The sequence below is a fragment of the Neodiprion pinetum genome, chromosome 4 (genome assembly GCF_021155775.2).
Source record: "Neodiprion pinetum isolate iyNeoPine1 chromosome 4, iyNeoPine1.2, whole genome shotgun sequence".
NCBI lineage: Eukaryota > Metazoa > Arthropoda > Insecta > Hymenoptera > Diprionidae > Neodiprion > Neodiprion pinetum.
Genome location: NC_060235.2, coordinates 29,983,303 through 30,003,562, shown reverse-complemented (window position 1 = coordinate 30,003,562; position 20,260 = coordinate 29,983,303). Strand labels below are relative to the sequence as shown.

General features: G+C 36.9%; 2 protein-coding genes across 5 annotated transcripts in view; one reads left to right on the top strand and one right to left on the bottom strand.

Moving 5' to 3' along the window:
- plx (PTB_TBC1D1_like and TBC domain-containing protein plx) overlaps positions 1-19,648 on the bottom strand; it is a 40,242-nt gene extending 20,594 nt beyond the window's left edge. The window contains exons 1-3 of one of the 3 annotated variants that reach the window (XM_046620987.2): positions 19,177-19,648; positions 18,823-18,947; positions 13,615-13,824 (exon numbers count right to left, since the gene is read on the bottom strand). In XM_046620987.2, the coding sequence (XP_046476943.1) occupies positions 13,615-13,824; positions 18,823-18,936 (324 nt within the window). In that variant the 5' untranslated portion in view covers positions 18,937-18,947; positions 19,177-19,648. Of the gene's footprint in view, positions 1-3,499; positions 4,108-13,614; positions 13,825-18,822; positions 18,948-19,176 lie in introns of those variants that run through there. The other 2 variants (XM_046620991.2, XM_046620989.1) reach the window with 2 other exon arrangements.
- The window catches only part of LOC124216459 (uncharacterized), a 42,745-nt gene continuing 22,493 nt past the window's right edge, over positions 9-20,260 (top strand). The window contains exon 1 of one of the 2 annotated variants that reach the window (XM_046621005.2): positions 9-546. The gene's annotated coding sequence lies outside the window, so the exon portion shown is untranslated. Of the gene's footprint in view, positions 547-7,231; positions 7,421-20,260 lie in introns of those variants that run through there. The other variant, XM_046621004.2, reaches the window with a different exon arrangement.

The following is a 20,260-nucleotide window of genomic DNA, read 5'->3' as shown; positions in this document are numbered from 1 at the left end:
CGCGACGCCATGCCGGCGAAGATCCGATTTTAACCCGCGGGTCTCTGACTGCGACGGAACCGCGCCGATCATTCGAGTTCCTCCAGTCTTAATACATGCAAAAAGCTGCAAACGCGATCCGTAAATACGTGCAGTTATACGAAGGGATATTTTACCGGTCATCCGCTCTGCCGATAATTTTTCATACCATTTTTCATTTCCACTTTTATGCAGGACAATATCCGATTTTCGTTTCCCTGATCAACGGGTGTATGAATTTTCGATGCGTTAATAATTATTCCACAAATTGATAACGTGGTGAATCATATTTGCATCCTATTAAAATCCGTCAATTCTAATTATATCGAAATCATCCGGGGAACGTGATCATTAAAATTTGTCAAGCGAAGTGTGTAACTGCGTACAAAATTCTATAATATGCGTACAAGGGTCAATATATTGTAGGTATATTATGTGACAATAAACTTATTCTCTATGAGAAGGTAAACTGAACTGTCATCGTCAAGCAAGCAATTACAGCTCAACGATGCGAAGTTAATCGCCTGGGTAAGTAAGCCGTTGTAAGTTGGAAATTTGGCAAATCCTATTGCGCAAGGAATTAGCTGCAGCGTGTTTATGTAAATACCTTAAATGTACATAAAGATCGTGGCGAGTTAGCGTCGGAGTAAAGTAAGCGTAATTAAAAGTCACACGCGCGAATGAACCTCGCTATAAGAACTTGTTTTGAAGTACCGCCAATGTTGAAAATTTTATTCATACACACATATTATACATTCAAGCTTTGCGTGCATTATGTCCAAAAACAATGTAAATTAGTACATGGGTTGAATATTTTAATTATATACCGACCATCGCAACAGTATTTGAGAAATTTTCTCAACAACGACGAGATCTGTATTATTTGTTGAAAAGTACAATTATATTTTGCCCCGATTTAGAATCGTAGGATTAAATTTTAATACAGATGTTTGTTGTGCAACTATTATTTTTCAGGCCGGAAAATTTAAGTTTTTAGACTTTTTTTGTAAATGTGATTTACTAATGTACGTATTCTGAAGAAAAATCAGTGAAATTATATTTATCTTGAGAAGAACAAGTAGATATATACATCGTGCAAAATAAGAAATTTGGGAGAACCGCCTATCCAGGTCAAAGCTAAAAAAAAATTAACTTTGGCCAACCTTCGTAAAATACGCATTGCATAAATTGATATTTATGCTTACAAAGACAGAATTTCATCTTAAAATTATCAGGTACCCATATATATATATATATAATACATGTAATAGGTACAGGAATTTATGTAGCGTTCAAACTTTACTTTGCCTTCCTTTAGCACGTGAAATACTTTAACGATTTCAACGTGTCTCGGGCATTTCCAAAACTGCAAGTTTCTACTAATATTAAAATTGCATACTCGGTTTGTCATGCCGACTCGAAAAAAGTGTAACCCTATTTTTTTTTTTTCAAGTCATTGTCTCAACAAAAATGCGCTTACGTTCGAAATAAAAAACAAAATAACTCTTGAACTGTCATTTATTGGATAAATATAGGTTTTTTTTTTGCTCCAGGAACAACGGTATGAATAAAAACAGCGACTGAATCTGAAATAATCATTCACGTTAAACGTGGACACCAAGTTAGAATGTAATTCCCGATGAATACACGACGAATAAGAATTAACACTTGGGAAAAAAAAAATAAATCCACTCGTTCTTACTAAAATATTCAAGTTTTTATCTGATTCGCGGGTAAATACAGGTGGTAATGATAAAAAATAAACTTATATCGTTAATTTATTCCATTCGCCGCAGATTTTTTTCAAGAAAACGAAATTATTTCTGACTGTCGCCGCGCTGCATTTACGACACACCTATTACATACGTACGTTTTCTACAACCGTTTGAAAATATTTTTGCCGACATCAGATTTATCAATTATCTATATAATTTACCTTAATTATTCGTTACATGTTAGGTAATTACTTTTTACGGAAATTTACTAAGCGATGCGCCAAGCTTAGGTATTTCGACTATATGTGTGTGTGTGTGTTTGTGTATATATATAATAAGCGCATACAATAAGCGCGCATGGCGTTCATCCAATCGGACTGCGAAGTTGGAAACAAACGAAGACTGGGAAAATTCTATTAGTATACATTGTTTACCGGTGTAGGATTCATACGAAATACCTATATTGATAAAATAATGATACAACTTTCTAGTTTTCCACACGATAACATAACAACACATCGATAAGTAAAACTGCGTCTTTACAGTCTAGAGCGAAGGAAAGCCTGAAGCGCATAACGTGACTCTTCAAAAAATAAAATAAATAAAAAGTAAATGGAACAACATTATAGACATCGAGATTTTGTTTGGAAAAACATGTCTATTCTTCAAGATTTAAAGTTGATAGCGGATAGTTGAAATATGGACTTTATGCGGTATGAAAACTTTTTTCTTACAATTAGTATATTCAACGTCGCGTTGTATTAACGAAAGGTGAAATAAGCGAGGAGGTTTGGACCGTAGTTAAGAAAAAACAAAAAAACAAATAAAAAAACTACTTGTGACGCAGCGTCGTTCCGCGGATATCTGTAACCCGCGAATAAAAACCGGAATATTTTTATCTGCCGTTTTAATAAATTTTTATTTTACTTCAACTCACGTGTATGAGTACACAACGTCGGATTACATAATCAAATCCCAGTATGGGTATCTTGTTCTTTTTTTTTTCGCCACTTCTTTTCATCTGGTTACTTTTTTACTTGTTTTTTAACTCTGTGAGAACTCGAGTACACACAGAAGCATTTTGTAAATTTACATAATATACGGTGGTCAAAATGCACACAATTTTTCCACCTAACCTGATTTACACCGATTATTAGGTGCATGATAATAATTCTCGAATCGTTAGATGCGTATCTCTATTTTTTTTATTGTTTTACGCATTTTTCAGTTTATTTTACACGAAATATAATTAAAATGGAAAAACGATCGAATACATGTAGATTGTAGATATATATATATATATATATATATATATATATATTTAACATTTAATCATAAAATCATTGTATGTTTACAGAAATATGGAATTGTATCAGCTTGATAAAAAGGAAATGATGAAATTTTTGCTACCTCTCCTTAAATTGGTGAAACACTAGGTGTACATTTATTTTTCGACAATGAAAATGCAGCGACGCAATTGAATTATTATTATTATTATTATAATATAACTGTTACACAGCCATATATATAACAGAAATGCGAGGGTTATATACTGTGGCGAAAAGTCGAATGACATTGATGATGTCAGTCGCGGACATTTTCTTAAATATCCTGTCAAGTAAAGACAACTACTTTGCAAATATGTAAATAACGTTGCCAAAACTACGTGTGACCGTCAAACAAGGCTTTCGGACTTGAATGAGAACACTGCGAGATTCGCATAGTCGACTATAGACGGCAAATCATTAGTGGACGTTGAATCTTACCTTTTCCTAAGTGATAAAAGTTATCCCAACGAACGCGAACAATAATTGCTGACAATTCGTTGCAGAATTACACTTCACTATGTCGACCTTCGCGCATTAAACTATTGTACACGAGCATTCATCCGAGAAGCGTGAAATTTGAGGAATCATTGAGGAAAATTTAAATGCACCGCATCGTCGTCGTAGAAAACGCTTGTCCTTCGCATATCGCAAACGAAAAGTGATAATCGATTGACATTAGGTGAGACTGCGAGCGTTTATGAGGACAGCTGATTTAATAATAGGAACGCGGCTCGATCCGTTCGCTGTTCTCTGCGCAGCGATCGTATACAACAATATGAGAATAACAATACAACCAACATTGAACAATTCGATTGGTGGGAGTATGTATAATGAAGAATAAAGAGACAATGGCGGTGATTGGTTACCGAGGATTAAACCTCGGCCCGATTGGATACAAACACGTCCTGTTACATGATGCTTGGCTTGGCAAATGCGACGGTGCATGCACAATTACCGAGCATACGAATTTGCGATCTATAATCGTTGTTTCGAATATTGAACTAACGTGGAACGAACGTCGACCGAGCGATTCCGCGTCCACGACACTACTGATTGCTTTAAACTTCGGATCGTGACTGGATAAGCGTGTTTTACGAATAACAAGCATGGTGGCAGAGGTGGAAACCCTGCGCCTGGCCAATTTCTTCTTCATTTTTCTTGTACTTTTACGTTTTCCTCTGTTTTTCTCAATATTCATCATACCGTATATTTTCATGGATTTAATTTATTGCGTGTACATACGTACGTTAATTCGTGATTTCGAAGATTCAGTTGCCGAAAGTATAGCACAAAGGATGAAAATTTCAATTTTTTTTCATTATAAGATACGGCATGATACTTAATATGAAACAGTCGATAATCATTTGATATACCGTGATTATTGAAACGACCAGCTGCGTTAATTCATTCCTGCAATATGAATGTGTATTGTATAGATTGTATAGTGTATACATATGCGGTTAGCACGCTCTGATCACAGAGAGATACGGATGTAAATTCTTCCTTCCTTGAGGCTATGTACACAAGTTTGTTATACAGGCACCATCTAATAGACGAATGTCTGGACATTTTACCTCAAAACATATTATATCCTGCATCGACGATGCTTACGTGAAAGAAACTTGGGCGGGTACGTGCCTAATACCAGATGAAAATAACATATGAGAAAAAATATCAAAATGACGAATATAAACAGGTAATATCGAAAAAATCGCGAATCGCAATATACTCAAAGAAGTAAATGTATAAAATATAATAAACAACTGCAGAAAGGACCTTCAACTCCAAGTTCTCCACGCAGCAGGTGGGCCATGATTACATAATCTTACTACAAATGGCAAAGTAAAGAAAGAGAGAAAAACGACGCGTGTATATATGTAATAATATTAAAAGATACAAGAAGACAAAAATGAAAAGTAATCGCTATATAAATTATACATTGTGTATGTAATATACGTGAAAGAAATAAGAAAAAAAATGATGTCTGAGATATTAGTCGCGTATTATACAAGCAGAAATAATAATAAGCCCCGTGAATTATAAGCTTTTATACGAGGCTTTTGAACAACTACTTTTTCTCATACCTGCGTAAAACTCGCGAGACGTTGAGCAGCAAAACAATGGCCTTACGTATAAATCTAGCGATGTTACAACTACTCGATGGTATTTTAAAAGAGATAAAAAAGAAAAGAAAACAAAAAAAAAAAAAAAAACAACGTACCAAGGCTGTACACAATTGTTACACGTGAGGTGGGATAATACGTAAGGAAAATAAAAAATAAAGAATGAGAAGAAAAAAAGCAAAAATGGGGGTCACGAGTTGAGTATGCAGGTAACGAGACGATCAACAGCTGTTCAATCGGACGAATGAAAAATAAAGCAGTTGTAACGCCGTTGTAAAAAATGTTGGATCTCTAAATGAGAAAATTTGCAAATAATTTACAAAATATACTGATCAAGGGTAATATAAATTCTTGGAAACTGGAGTATAGTTTGAAAATCTTTTACGACTTTTCGCCGTTGCCGAGCGTGTAAAACCAACCCTGACTCTTAGCCCGACGTGGGCGACCCTTGAACCTCTTGAATCACTCAAACCGGGAACCCTGATGTCACCCGAGGAGCCTGGCTACGTGCAGAAGCCTCGGGTTCGGTTCTTCTCTACTTTTCAACGGAGAAGACGAACGTGCTTGATTTATAGTCACAGCGCTGTAAAAACGTGACATTATATACCGCGTATGTTGAACGTACCAAAGTGCGTGCACGCCGCACGTGATTTCACCCGGCTTCGAAGGATACGCTGTAGAATCGTCGGGGTTTATTAATCGCGCGATATCAACAATTTACTTACTTTACAGCTTAGTGCTCGTTACCTGTACGTTCCTTCGTCGTGATAATTGCAATTTCCGGCAACAATGTATCACGTAATAATTAAAATTAGCGTTATTAAAACGTTGGGAGACATTTTAGGAGGCGGGATATTTTAATCATTCGTTAAATATCAATTTCTCCGGTGATGTTATAATATACACATGCATACGTGTAATGTAGGCGGACTGAAACACTGTATGATTAATTTTACGTACACGGAGAGTTGATTGTGCAGCGGACACGGCGTAATAACAGATAAAATAGGTATAAAAATATTCGGTACGGGTGTATATGTACTTCAAACGTCACGTGCGGTCGATATTGTAATCATATTACATTGCATGAAGAACGTTTTGTGTCCGTTATAGGCGTTGATTGAACTCCTATTGAAATTTGCATTTCGAATAAATTCTGTACTTTCTTTCTCGCGGACGGTGAAGCTGATAAAGGTGACAAAGTTAGATCGTTGTATTGCACGGCAATCAGAGATTGATAGATAAAGTTTTTAAACTAAGTGATCAGATGCATTTTTTCAAACTGATAACTGCCGGCTGATTCCAGTCTTTCTTTTTTAAAGAAAATTTCCAATAATTTAAAATACTCACCTTCGGTAACACATGAAGTTAGACGAGCTGCGAGTATCGTTTCTACAATTACAATGTTAACGACTGATTTTCCGTACCGCGAGCCAAAACTCGTCTACTTTTCACCGTTTTTTTGTTCTGCTTTTTTTCTATTTTTAACATATCCTACGCGACCCAGAATTTTTTCCGACTCAAAAGAGCTGTTCTAAGGAATGACCGAAGGTGTATATTTAAGGTAAAAATCGTTGATAGCCTGAAGAAGGTTCGAATTTAAAAAGCTTTTCTCAAATTTTGGATACCTTGGTTATAGTCAGCTGTTGTTGTTCAAATTTGTTCTCATTTCTTTATTGCATGTAAAAAATTTTGTATTGATCCGTGTTCACTATCGCGAACGTGAATAACATTTCTCTAGATTTCTCTATATTAACTTTAATTTAGACCGTGAGTCTCATTCACCGACATTCGGTACGATTGTATTTGTGAAGTCTGTGACCTCTGTTCTCTTCTTACCGTTATGTTTTTTATTTATTTTTTTTAATATTCCTAGTAATGACGCAGGTTACAATAAATAAGGAGAGAAGGCTACGAGTATCTGCATACGAGTAGGCGAGGATAAGAACGGCGGCAAACTCTCGTTAGGTTCACGCGTGGTCGGAGTGCTCTTCACGTGTCAGTATTTCGGTCCTGTTTCAAGAATAGGTACCGATATCTTCATCGCCTATATACCAACCCCGTCTCTAGCCGTCGCGTTCTGCACACTCTAAGGTCGAGCTGTGAGACGTCGTCGAGTTGCCTTGCAGGCCGCGGGTATACGACACAACGTACGAATTGCATCTCTGCATTCGTCACTATTTTTCTCCACATTGAAATTGTGCCGCAACTCACAATCGGCAGCGATTGCATCACGGTAATTATGACACTTCGTGCATGATCTTAATGCAGTGTGAGAGTTTTGTATAGATATAATATTCAACGCTCGATTAACGCCCCACGATACATCGTATAATAATATGTGTACGATGTGCTGCAGCGTTGCGTGCGCAGCCTCTTTATAATTATAGAACGAATGAATAAATATCACGATACGATCTCGAATTGGTGCAGTTGTAAGCCTGTGATCTAAATTCATATCATTTACTCGAACTAGGCGTATGATTAAATGAAATCGATCACATTATTATCCATGCAAATATGGGTTACGGTATCGTTTTTTTTTTTTGTTTTTCATATACTGTTGAAATAAAGCGATGGGCGGCACGTGGGTTGAAAATTCGAAAGTACGTCCGCTCGAGTTTCGCGGACTTGACGAGTTATCCAAGATTATCATTTTCGCTAATCACACTTTGCAATCATTCATTTATGTCAATTCCGAGGAACCGGCGATATATTCGATTGTGTTCGACTTTCTTCCGTCAAAATTATTCGGATTTTAACATGTCACTCTCAGAAATGTCTCTCACGAGATCAACGCTGCAGTCGCAGAATCGATATAGCTGCATATTGATATACTATCGATTAACCGCGTCAATAACAATCATTGTCGGTAAGATTCGTATATAATTTATAAAAAGATTTAAAAAACCACGAGGATGATAAATTCAAAGAGAATATAGACACATGTATAATTTATTTTTGCGCATTTTATCTTTCGCTTAAATTGAGCTTCAGAGAGAAACTGCATTACATAATTTTTTTTACATTTACTTCTGCGCAAAATGAAAATATTTTCTGAAAACAATGTTCTGTTGGAAGTCAGTAAGCGACTGTATAATCTTTTTGATGACGGAAAGAGTCGATTAGCTAAGCCGCATTATTCACACCATTGTGCACCATTCGTGGTATATTTTTTAACACGGTGGCTTGAATCGTTCGTGAAATATCCGGGCGGAAGAGGATAATTCCGATTAACTATTGCAGGTATGTAGATACTGTAGGTAACTGACTATACGTGAACAAATATAAACCTGAACGCGAAAAAGTGAAAGTAAGTCTACAAAGAAGTTAATTCGTAAGTTACGTTAGATGAAATGTATCTCAAGTTGTCCCCACCCTCGCCTTTCGTAATATTAAAGGTTTTATTCCCACGTTATCGGATGTATTTGAACAAGTGGCAAATAAGAATAAAAAAAATTGCGAGCAAAAAAAGAAAAAGAAAAAGATAGAAAGTATAACGCGAAATCATGTTATCTTATTCGTGATAAAATTGCTTACAATTTTATTACACGACGAGACACGATGCGAAGATTTTTCAGACTCATTATACCGCTATCATTTTAATTACAGCCTACTAGAAGCTCAACGCTTTAAGCACTGTGTGTATGTTATCAAAATCAAGTGTACCAAACAAGCAGAAACAAAGGTTGAACATGTTTAACGTATAGTTGACGATATTTTTTTTCTTTTTATTTTATACAAATTGAATTTTAACGAGCGAAGATAAAGTTTATCAAACGGTAAGGCGAAAATCTCGAGTCACAAGAATAATGTTGGCTTAGATTTATACGGTTCAACATTACTCATTTTCATCAGAAATTATTTACAGCATATGTGAAAAGTTTCACGTTCCGCGCTCAAATGCGTTTCTTTTTCACAGTTTGTATTGATATTCATAAGACGTATTAGGGCACGCAAAGTAAAGGGGAAAGAATAGGCAGCCGGGTTATTGTGAAAAATTCACGCAGATAACACGCGGTGAAAGGTTGACGAGATAACGATATGCAAGTATTTAAAAAAGCATTTTCCTCGCCCCTTTTTCCCTACCTTTTGCACACATGTGACACGTGCATTCGATCTACCGGATTTAAAAATTTTCTCCACGAATCTGAGACAACATTTCTTATCTTTTTTTTCTTCCTCTATTCAAAATTTTTTCGACGTGATTGAACAAATCTCGCCGAGTTTACACGAATTCTATCCCAAAGGACGCTTTATCGGAGCACTAAAATGCTCCCTCAGCACTCTCGCTGATCCTATAAGTGCTCCTAGACTCTCGACGACACTTTGCGATTCGATGCTTTTACACTCGCTGAAAGGTTTATTCGATTAAATCCCCGCAATTTAATAAAACGCCATGGTTTATAACGGTATGTACGTAATTATATCCGCATTATTGGTTAACGTCACGTGATGTCACGGGCTTCCAAGTTAGTAACGAATTAAACGCGGGCTTATGTAACTTCAAAAGAGTCTCGCGTATTCGCTTTCTCTTAATTAGGAACTATGAAAAAACAACGAAACTGCCTATCTGATAAATTAAAGTATATGATATTAGTGAAATCAGTTTAGAAATTGAATACAATCGTAATTTTCGATCTGCTGATATTAATTGGTTAATTAAAGCGAATGCAAAATGAAGAGTGAACCAAGAGGCGATTATTTATAACAAGGCGACGTGCGAGTTATAATAATATAATAATACGAGTATACCTACGAAGCTTGATGGCAAAGCACGAAGCGAATTGTTCGTGATATTATACGAGATGTAACGTTTAGTATCTGCATTTTTATAAAGAGTTTTATTTTTATCCCGGTATATATTATATCGCGTTTATTATCACCGAATGAATTATAATCGTCAACGGAAACACACCTTTCAAAAACAAACAGAGATGCATACGAACCTATGAATGCCTGCAATTCGAATGTAACGTCTAATAAATCCTGACCACCTGGTATATTATCAAATTTTTCGTGTATACAAAGAACATAGTTGTCTCAACTGGGTTTTGAAAAAACGATAAAAACTCTGTGTCATAAAGTAAAATTGATGGCTAACATTTGCGTAAGAAGAAACATAATTGTTAAATTGGCAAATTTCCAGTTGATCGAATAACATGAATTCTTTTATTATGCGGACTAGTGTTAATAAAATATTTTATCGATTTTACATCTTCCAATATACGCTGGATTTAAAAAATATTCATACGGCTCGAATAAATGTTGCTTGCACTCTTAAACGAATATCTTTCCGTGACACCGAATTCCCGATTTTTTCCCTGTAGAATAACTCGTCAGTAGCCAGTCATTAATCTATCTCTGCGAATCGAAGAAAATTTCCTAAATGCGACAAAGCAATTTGTTGTTTCGTAGTTACGATAAAATAAGATTTCAAGGCTCATATGTATTTGATTTAAAGTGTAAAATTTCGTGATGTCAAATAAATTTGAATTATTTGCCACTTCGTCAAATCTAGTACAGTTTATTCTGACCACGTGTTGAGAGACTACAGATTTATTTCAGTGATTGTATAACGCTGTATCGACAACATTACACACAGGTGTATATACGTATGTATTCATTGCGGCGTAGGTTACTTCTGACGCAAAAAGATGTGGAGTAAAAAGCTAAGAAATCAGCGCTTCAATCGAGTTTCGCGTACTATGTACATAGGCGTGTGTGTGTGTGTGTGTGTGTGTGTGTGTGTGTGTGTGTGTGTGTGTGTGTGTGTGTGTGTGTGTGTGTGTGTGTGTGTGTGTGTGTGTGTGTGTGTGTGTGTGTGTGTGTGTGTGTGTGTGTGTGACATATAACTTGTAAGCACACTTCATGCGCAACATAATAATACAAGTCTTAAATCAAATCGCATACGTGTAAATTATTAAGATTTTAATTTCATTCAAGACGCTCGCGCTTCTCATACTGCAATAATTTTAAATTGTTACAATCGTTTCGAGGCCAAGCGTGTGTAATAAAAATAAAAGATGTTTAACAGCCGATGATATTGGGTCCCAACATAGGTAATAAGTCTGTCTGTATTAATTCTATTGTAAATTTCCCCGAGTAGTTTGTCGGAAATGTGACAAGTGGTTGCGAATTATCCCACCCACGCGTCCTTCATTTCCGGAATAATGAATTACGTAAAATCTACCGTGAGAGACTGTTGCGTTCGCCGCGAAACGTGGCTGTATAAACATATGTAACTACATATGCGAATGTATGCGTTTTCATTTGGCTCGACTCGCGAAAATTCGAATTCGCGAACCGCTGCCAAACTGTCTGGGAGAACCGCGCGGGCCGCAAATAGTCGGAGAAGAAAACAGTCGGCGTACACGACTTCTGGGAATTCACAGTCCATTCAGCGCACAGACGTCGAATTATATGTAGAATCATATGGAGCTAATTTCATATCGTTTCGTCCAAGCTCAGGTGACGGAAAACTTCTCAATGTTTTGAAATATCTTTATGACGCGTTGCTTATTGTTAGAATTTTAGGTAATTCTCTGTCTTTCCTCCATTCATCGATCTTATTCATTTGGCAGGTAACAACTTTCGTGATTTTATACGTGCACGTATAACTTTTGTTTAGGATCTAGCCTCATGTTTTTCGAAAATTCTTGATAGAAAGAAAAGCAGTGAAACTTGTGTTAATAATTTTCATAGACATTTTACCTCGTTATCCGTCAGATTTTTTTAAGACGTTAAAACGAAGAACAAAATCAATCGATTCTTTCCAAATTCCAAGATATATGATTGTGGACCATACATTTATTTCTACTTTATTGCTCAGTTATAAGTTTCCTGATTATAAGCAGATTTTTTAAAACTTCACGATATAATTACAATTTTTTAACGATGATCTAATAAATTTGTAAATCTGACGAAATTTCAGCTGTGCAGGTAGATGGATTTTGATTTCAATTGGTTCGGTTCGATATCGCTAACAATTATGTACGATTCGCGATTGGTTGTATTCAATCCTTAATTACTACGGTAAAAAAAGCTAATCAGTAATATACGTCGACATTAAATATCGACAAGCGTATTGGTACCAACGCAACGGTATAAAAGCGTTTAATTTTTTTTTTCTTTCAAGTGACCATGAATTGTAGATTGTAGCGGGTCAATTTGCTTTTCTCTTTCCTTTCACCGTCGAATGAACAAGCAGCGAGACTTGACGAAGGCATCTAAGATATTGCGGGAGAAGGCTTGACGACAATCCTAAAACTGGAGTAGCGGGTGTCGACAAAAATTTATGAAAAAAAAATGTTTTTTTTTAAATAGCCTACGATTTCATCCAAAAAATATGAGTCGCTTTTTCTGTACCGTTGATCAATAAAGTCGATTCGCTCTTTGTTGAACTCTTCGTTCCGTTGATCCCGGGTCTGAGGAAATGGATGACATTTTTCTCTGGTGACTCACCGAGTGATTTACGTACGCCGATGGATATCGTAATTGATATTGACTACTTATATTTATCACGCATCAATGTCTGCTCAATAAATACTACAGGCTTGTTTTATAATATTAAAAAACTTATTTTTACTACGGACTGTTCAGCAAATCTGTTTAAATTTTACATACATGTACTTATATACATTAGTTTTTTTTTTTTTTTGTATCTTTTACTTGAAAAAAACTATAGCCCTGCTTTTAGAAGAAATTTTCATTAAAATTTACGACCTAACAGCTGAATTTATTTTAAAAGTTTTATTTTGGGACGTAAAATTACATACTTTCTTCAATTGTTTTAATGACTTATGCTTTGAGTTTGTCTCCAATTTTTTTATAGCTGAGCAATAAAGTATACATTAAACATTAGTAGTAAATATTCTATACGCATGTCTCGGCTAAACGTAAAAATAAGTATACGTAAAAATAGAACCGATTAGGATGTTGAAATTCGAAAATGTCAATTTTCACTTAAACCAAGTACGCGTGTAACGTATACTAAATCTTAAAATTACTCCTGAATATGATTTGACAATCTCAAAATATTTTTTTATCAATAATAGTGATAAATTTCATTCATACATAAATGACAAGAGTTACCAAGACTAAATATATATATATATATATTTCGTTAATTACATTTTTGCGGAAAAAATGATTCAACCACACTCCGTAAAACGCAGAGAAATTTAATCAGGTATTATATTCAAAGATTTCTAGAAATTTTTTGCGATGTGCAATAATTCGTTTAACGTACACCGCACCTATGCTGTGTCTCGTTGTATCGTACACGGAAAAATCCGGACGAAAATCAACGAATAAGAATGTGGAAAAAAATATAAAGCAGGGCTGCACGAAGAAGAATAACGCGCCGAGCGTACGCATATACGTATGTACCTACCTATGCCCTTCATATGTAACCAGAGGCGCACTTACCGTTTCAGAATCTTTTGCCCTGAATAGGTGACAATAGAACAAGCCGTCATTCCCCTTCACAAGGTACAGGAAACTCCCCCCGTTAGGGTCCTGTGAACCGGAGGGCACTAGCTGCGCCTTCGACGTGTTGTTCAGCGGGTGTCTGAACAACGGCTGTTCCTTAAGCGCCGTATACGCGGATATGCATCCAGAGGCCACCAACAGATTCACCTAACAACACGTTAAAAAAAAAAAAAATTCTTATCATTCCATCAATTATTTGCTGGGTTTAAACAAGACGCACTAGTATTTAATAAATGTACCAACAGTTTTCCTTTCCAAATACAAGTTAATGTCGGTTAAAAAGCAAAAGCAAAGTCGTTAAAAGAAAAAAAAAAAAAAACGCCAAGCTTTGGTAAATATCCGATTCGTTGGTTCAAGTATGCGACTTGAGATGTCGTCGAACAGTATTTTCAATTGCGAGCCGTGTAACGTAGTTTTAAACTATTGTTTATTCTTCAAAAAAAAGAATGCAGATGTCTGTATACGATTTTTTCCGACGCCATATTATTTTTCCTGTGCCTTCGTGCGCGTTTGCGTTTCTTTCTTGTCCCTTTGACGAAGACGACATACGTGATGAGGGCCGGTAAATTTACTGGGTAGGGAGGGGGATGGATGCCATTGACTGCGGGAATGCAATGGTGTCGAGATGACGCGACCTGTGTTTTAAAACATCGTCGAAACGAGTCACCCTGCCAAGAATCTCGCCTTTTACCGGTAGCCACACCAGACTTCCAAGTTTCACATGGGGATATATCCCTACACGGAGTCAAGAAACTCGCGCAGGTGTAAGTAGGTAGAAATACTGCACCGACGAATATACCTACAAGGTATGAATGCAGCGGTTATGCGGTAGCGGTAGCAGCAACAGCAGCAACGGGCATCGGCAATCCCAAGTCTCAGGCTTCAACCGTCTAAGATTACAAACGTTCTCTCTTACTCGGGCGAAAGAAGGGAAGGCTAACCGCAGAATTATAATCGTTCGCAAGACCGCATGGACTGCGCCAGGTTTAAAGCGGTTCGAAAATCACGCAGCAGCATCGAAATCAATCAGTCAATCGTACTGAAATTCAACGTCATTTCCGTAGGTTAAAATCAACGAACTTGCACTGCTTTAAATTAAAGATAAAGCTAACGAAGTTTGAGGTTTTTAACGTTAGGGTAACGTTGAGTTCCTAGGGAAGATTGGATTTTGGAACTTGAAGATTGTCGAAAATTCAGTGAACTTATGCATACAATGAATCAAAAATACTCATATTTTGCAAACTTAATTGCTTTGAAATTATTCGACATCTGCAAAATAGTCATTTTTCTGAAGAAAAAAATGCTATACAATTGCAAAAACATTTGTACCTATAATTTCACTTACAGGGTAACTAATTGCAACATATACGCGCTTATATGCACGTCGTGCAGCATAACACGGTATGGATGCAACAATTCAAGAATAATTCTATCTCTTCGCGGAGCACAAAAGCAGCTACAGGTATATAAATATTCGTATGGAATTCTCGTGCAGCAGGCAGTTAAATTGCTATCGTATAGGTTTATTTTCCTCCGCTCACTCCACTCCCAGGAGTCGCGACGACCATTACGTACATCGTAGGTACGTACGAGGAACGTGATATGCGGTGTGTACGACGTAAGAAGGTATGCTGCATCGGGTAAGAAACAGACTTTGCCTCTACGTACCCGCGTATGAGGCATTCCGGCTTATGTCTCGGACAGTATTTTATTTACGACTTTTTGCAAGCGTAACATTTGAAGGACAATTTTTTTCAAAGTACCCGTTGTGACGGAACATTTATTACATGTAATGAATTCTGAGCTAATTTTGAATTAAACGGGATAATTTTGGGAACTATTTTCATAGCTGAAATTATAAGAGGTCATTCTATTTTTTGGAACTGATTTTGAAAATCAATTTGATTTAGTTACATTACTGCTTTATGATTGCCAACATTTTTTCAACACAGCTGATCGATTCGTTATGATGAACATAGCTTTTTCTGTAAGAGAATCGATCGATGTTTCGATGCTCTGATGATGTCAAAATTGAGTGATAAGATGCATTTTTTCTCTTTCCATATTTCAATGACTTGATTGATTCCTCTGGAAGATAGATATACATATTTTATAAATCGAATCTCTAAATCTATAAACACTGTATCCTTATACAAATTAGTAAAATCTTAAAGAATCTGTTGGTAAATAGAATGAACAAAATATCTAAAACATTGGAAATAATTCGAATTACTCTCGTTGCCTAGTATGCGTAATATCGTACATTTTGATTAGAATGATTGAAATGAAAGCAGTTTCTGAAGCTTGGAGAAATTACATAAACACCACACCAGGAGAAAAATGTGCAAAATTTGAATAGCATGTAAGAAATGATGAGGATTATACCTTGGTTGAGTAGCTGGCATGGAATGGCCCATATGCATGCAAACAAGTATTTTATGTACGCGCGTGCAATTTTATATAACCCGTTTGCACGATGCAATGGCAGGAATTGAGAGATGTGGGTGGTAGACTGCCTCGCATTCTGTACCCACGATTGACCCGAAATTAATGCACGAATCCTACATATGCGAATTTCGTCGTGTTGTTCGTTACATACAGTTTTTAGTGGATTTTAAATTCGAAGTTTTTTCAACGTTTTTTCCAGTTCTTATCGATTTTCAATTTCAACCAGCAAACTTGGTTATTCGGTAATATCCGTTTACATTGCACAGTTAAAAACCTAAAAAAAATTACCGAAATAGGTAGGAACAAATTGTTTGTGATACAAGGGAACGATCATCGTAGCTAGACGAGTGATTTCTTAATTTAATCGCCGATCAAACCAATATCGTTCAATTTTCCAAAACGAGTGCAAGTTTAAAAATAAGATTGGTCGCAATATTGAAATGAATAATTTTTAATAGTATATTAAAAATAGAACATAAGCCACACTTTGTGAAAACGCTATTTTGTACGTCTCTACATACTTTTCGAAAATTTAATATATAAGCACTGACAAAAATGAAAAAACGAGCAACGTCAAGTTGGTGAAATCCAAAATTTTTTTAACCCCATTCTATAATGCAGCTAACGAAGAAACAGGCCAAGCATCGTAAATTAAATTCGAGATTAGAAATTAACTTTCAACCGGAAGAAATAAATATTGAGATAAAAATCGTGCGACTTGAAGCACATTCAAGAATTAAACCGACCCTGGGAAATACTCTCGTAATATTATCAGGTTCGAGCTTCAAGTACACGATACACGCGCAGTATGTATATACATATATATGTAGTAGTACATCATTCACGTTTGGTTCCGTAACCAAACACCTTTTCAAGTGCACCATTTATCACAAGAGAGATAATCACAATCTGCCAGCAGTCAATTTTTCCAGCTAATTTATTTTTATTTGTGGCAGTGATTTCACTTGGTTCTCAACAAGGTAAACTTTGCAACGGACAATCGTCAATATTGTCTAACAACGTACCTACAATAACGTACGTACGTGAATCGACGAGCCAGTAAAATATTAGACGCACTTTTGCTCGTCGTGTAAATCTCGCGGTTCAGTGCTAATTACCGGTAATTACCCATACATTATACGGATCCACTCGTGTCGTTAAATTGCAGGGCTAATGGTTCAAATCGTTAGATTTTCATTTACCGTACGGATTTGCTTCTTATCCAATAGTCTTTTACGAGTTGAGCTGATGTGATACCTTCAATTAACTTTATTGTTTTTTCAGGACTTCAGAAATCATTTTCCAACAATTCTCTCTCCCATATACATATATACATATATATATATAAATATAAATCACGGCACACTTTGATTAAAATTTGAATTTCAATCATAGTTTTCAAGGAAATTTTCCACTCTATCGTTTCTGCGTTTCACTGTAAGTTAGACATCGATTTCGTACACCCACTACGGAATATTTCGAGTGTTTAATAACCGTCTTACGCATTGCCGGTCGGCAGTTGGCACGACGACGAGGACGTCTTTGGCGTGCATTCGTCAAGACTTTTTGACATTTGTTTTCTCCCCTTTCTTTTCCTTTTACGGTTTTCTTTTGATCCTGATTCACGTCTCGAGTAAACGCGGTACGTAGGTGTGTATAATAATTTAGGATGCGAATGCGTGCGAAATAATCATCATCGTGTTCGAAAGAGAAACAAAACCTAGGCTATGTGAACAATCAGCAGGAACACGTCCGTGAAGATAACGCAAAAACGTATGTTTTTCTTATCGACTGTTACATTAAGATATTCCAAGAGTCTTTCTTATCCTCAATTGCTGCCAGATATCTCAAAACTGATCGGAATACAGCAACAAAGCACAACTGTTCGTGTTTAACTCGGGACGACTCGACTTGGGTTTATTATCATCCGCCTAGTAAATTTTCGTTACGTAACGAGACGCTCTGTGTATGTACATAAATATACATTATACAGGTGCTGCGCATATTTCAGTCATTCTTTCTCTCTTTCTCTTCGTCGTAACAATAATTCTCTGTAGACAGGGTTACGATATTTTTTTTTTAAATTTTTTCATCGATTTGCGGAGAAGGGGATTTTTGGTGAGGTAGAATTATCGTAGCGCGATTTGATTACAATTACACATGTTCGGGAAACATATATTTATTTATGAAATTTAGCGGATTGTTTGAAAAAATTAAGTGAACTGAATTGTAACTTGCAAAAATTTTGAGGTCTCAAACTCAACTCCATCCATCGCAGTAATTATAAATAAAATGACTAAGTAGTGCTATTTTGTAACGTTACAAACTTCAACCTAGTCGTGATTTAATTTTCTCGCAACGAAACGAACGCAGCGTGCGTTCGCCGATGATATTAGAACAACACGGTACACATTGACCTAGGCAAATGAACGGTGTTGTTGGCCGCAATATTTCGGATTGTCGGTGTAATTCGTTTTTTTATAAATCCATAGTAAAGGAAAAAAGATCCCACCACCCAACAGTTGGTGCTTATCAATTTTCGTTATTCTTACGCAACGGGGAGTTTTTGTTATCATCATCGCAAGGAACGGACAAGATTTTTTCTTCTTTCGCGTTTCGGAAGGTACTTACGGTGTTAGGAAAGCGGTAGAAACGCTCGTAGCGATCAGTATTTATCAGTTATATTAATATACCGACCTTTTCCGACACGCCATGCTTTTTTATCTCGCTGACAGTCCAGGGCAGCATCGGTCCGCTGAATCGTCGATCAGTGGCCGTGAAGCCGAGGTAATCAACAGGGATTAGTTTCATCTTGATAATAGCTGGAAAATTCAACAAAAGAACATCGACACACGCGCACTGATATTATATTCGCAGCGAGCGAGCGAACTACTTTTCGATGTCACGCCGTGTCGTCGATTCCGCGATGACCTTTGATTTTCGAAGAGAAGGAAGAGGAAGGGAACGAAAAGGGCCGAGGATAACCGGGGATAGAGATATCGAAACCGCCTATGGAAGGAACGCGTTGCGACGACAACCTGTCATATTTACCGTTAAGAATCTCCGCGTAGGCGTCGAAGCGACGTTCTTCGCGCACTTTGCCGTAAACTCTCTGAATGCACTCTCTCTCTCTCTCTCTTTCACATCATCGCGATTCCGCGTCTCCGACGTGTTTTTACTTATAACCAAATACACGCCGAGAGACGGACGCTGGGTTTCTCACTGAAGGATAAAACACTTCGGCTCGACGGGTGAATATCGAGGAAACACGGCGGCGCGCGATCGCGTTAACGGACAGCTGATCGAGCGTGCCATTTTATTAGAGTGTCAGTCAATAAGGGGGGTTAAGTAACCTCGAATGACAGTTTCTTCGGCGTAGTTAGCCAGCCGGCATCGCGTTATTCCGATCCTCGCACTCGCCGCTTAACCTCCCTCGATTTCAACTCGAATCGCACGAAATCTCACTGCCGAATAACGCGCCGTTTCGCGAAATATGGGCGTAATAGAGGCAAAAACAATGGTTAGCTCCTCTTATGGATCGCCATTTACAATCTGACGAGCGCCACCTAGCGGCGTGTTTTCGAACTCTCAAGCAAACCGCCGCTCGGTCGAGTCAGTTTGAAATTCCAGCTGGATTCGTCGACGCGCGAACGCCGAACTCATGAACGACTTTAAATCGAAATAATCTTTGATCAATTACCTCGCAACCGACACTTGTACTTTTCATACGCAGAAAACGTAGATATTTACAATCTGGTAAATAAAAAGTCGTTCCAACAGACAGAAGATATACGAACTGACAATACAAGCATATCAATTTTTACCTATATTCTAAAAACCTAACGGTTGATTTTCTCTTTCTTTCTAGTCGGTGAAAATATTCGCTCTTATCGGCAGATACCCAACGATCAAATTCTTCGCACGTGATAATAAGATGCCGAATTTTCACCTGAATTTGAATACACTAGTATCTAGAAACCGGAATCGCTTTCTCAATGATTTATTCAGCTGTGAAACAGCGCGTGCATGCATCAGAGATATATTGAAATTTGACTGTATCTTTTTGTGAAACAGTAGCTCATGCAAATTGGAAGGAAGGATTGAATGAATGTATTGTTTATTTTTTTTTTCTTGC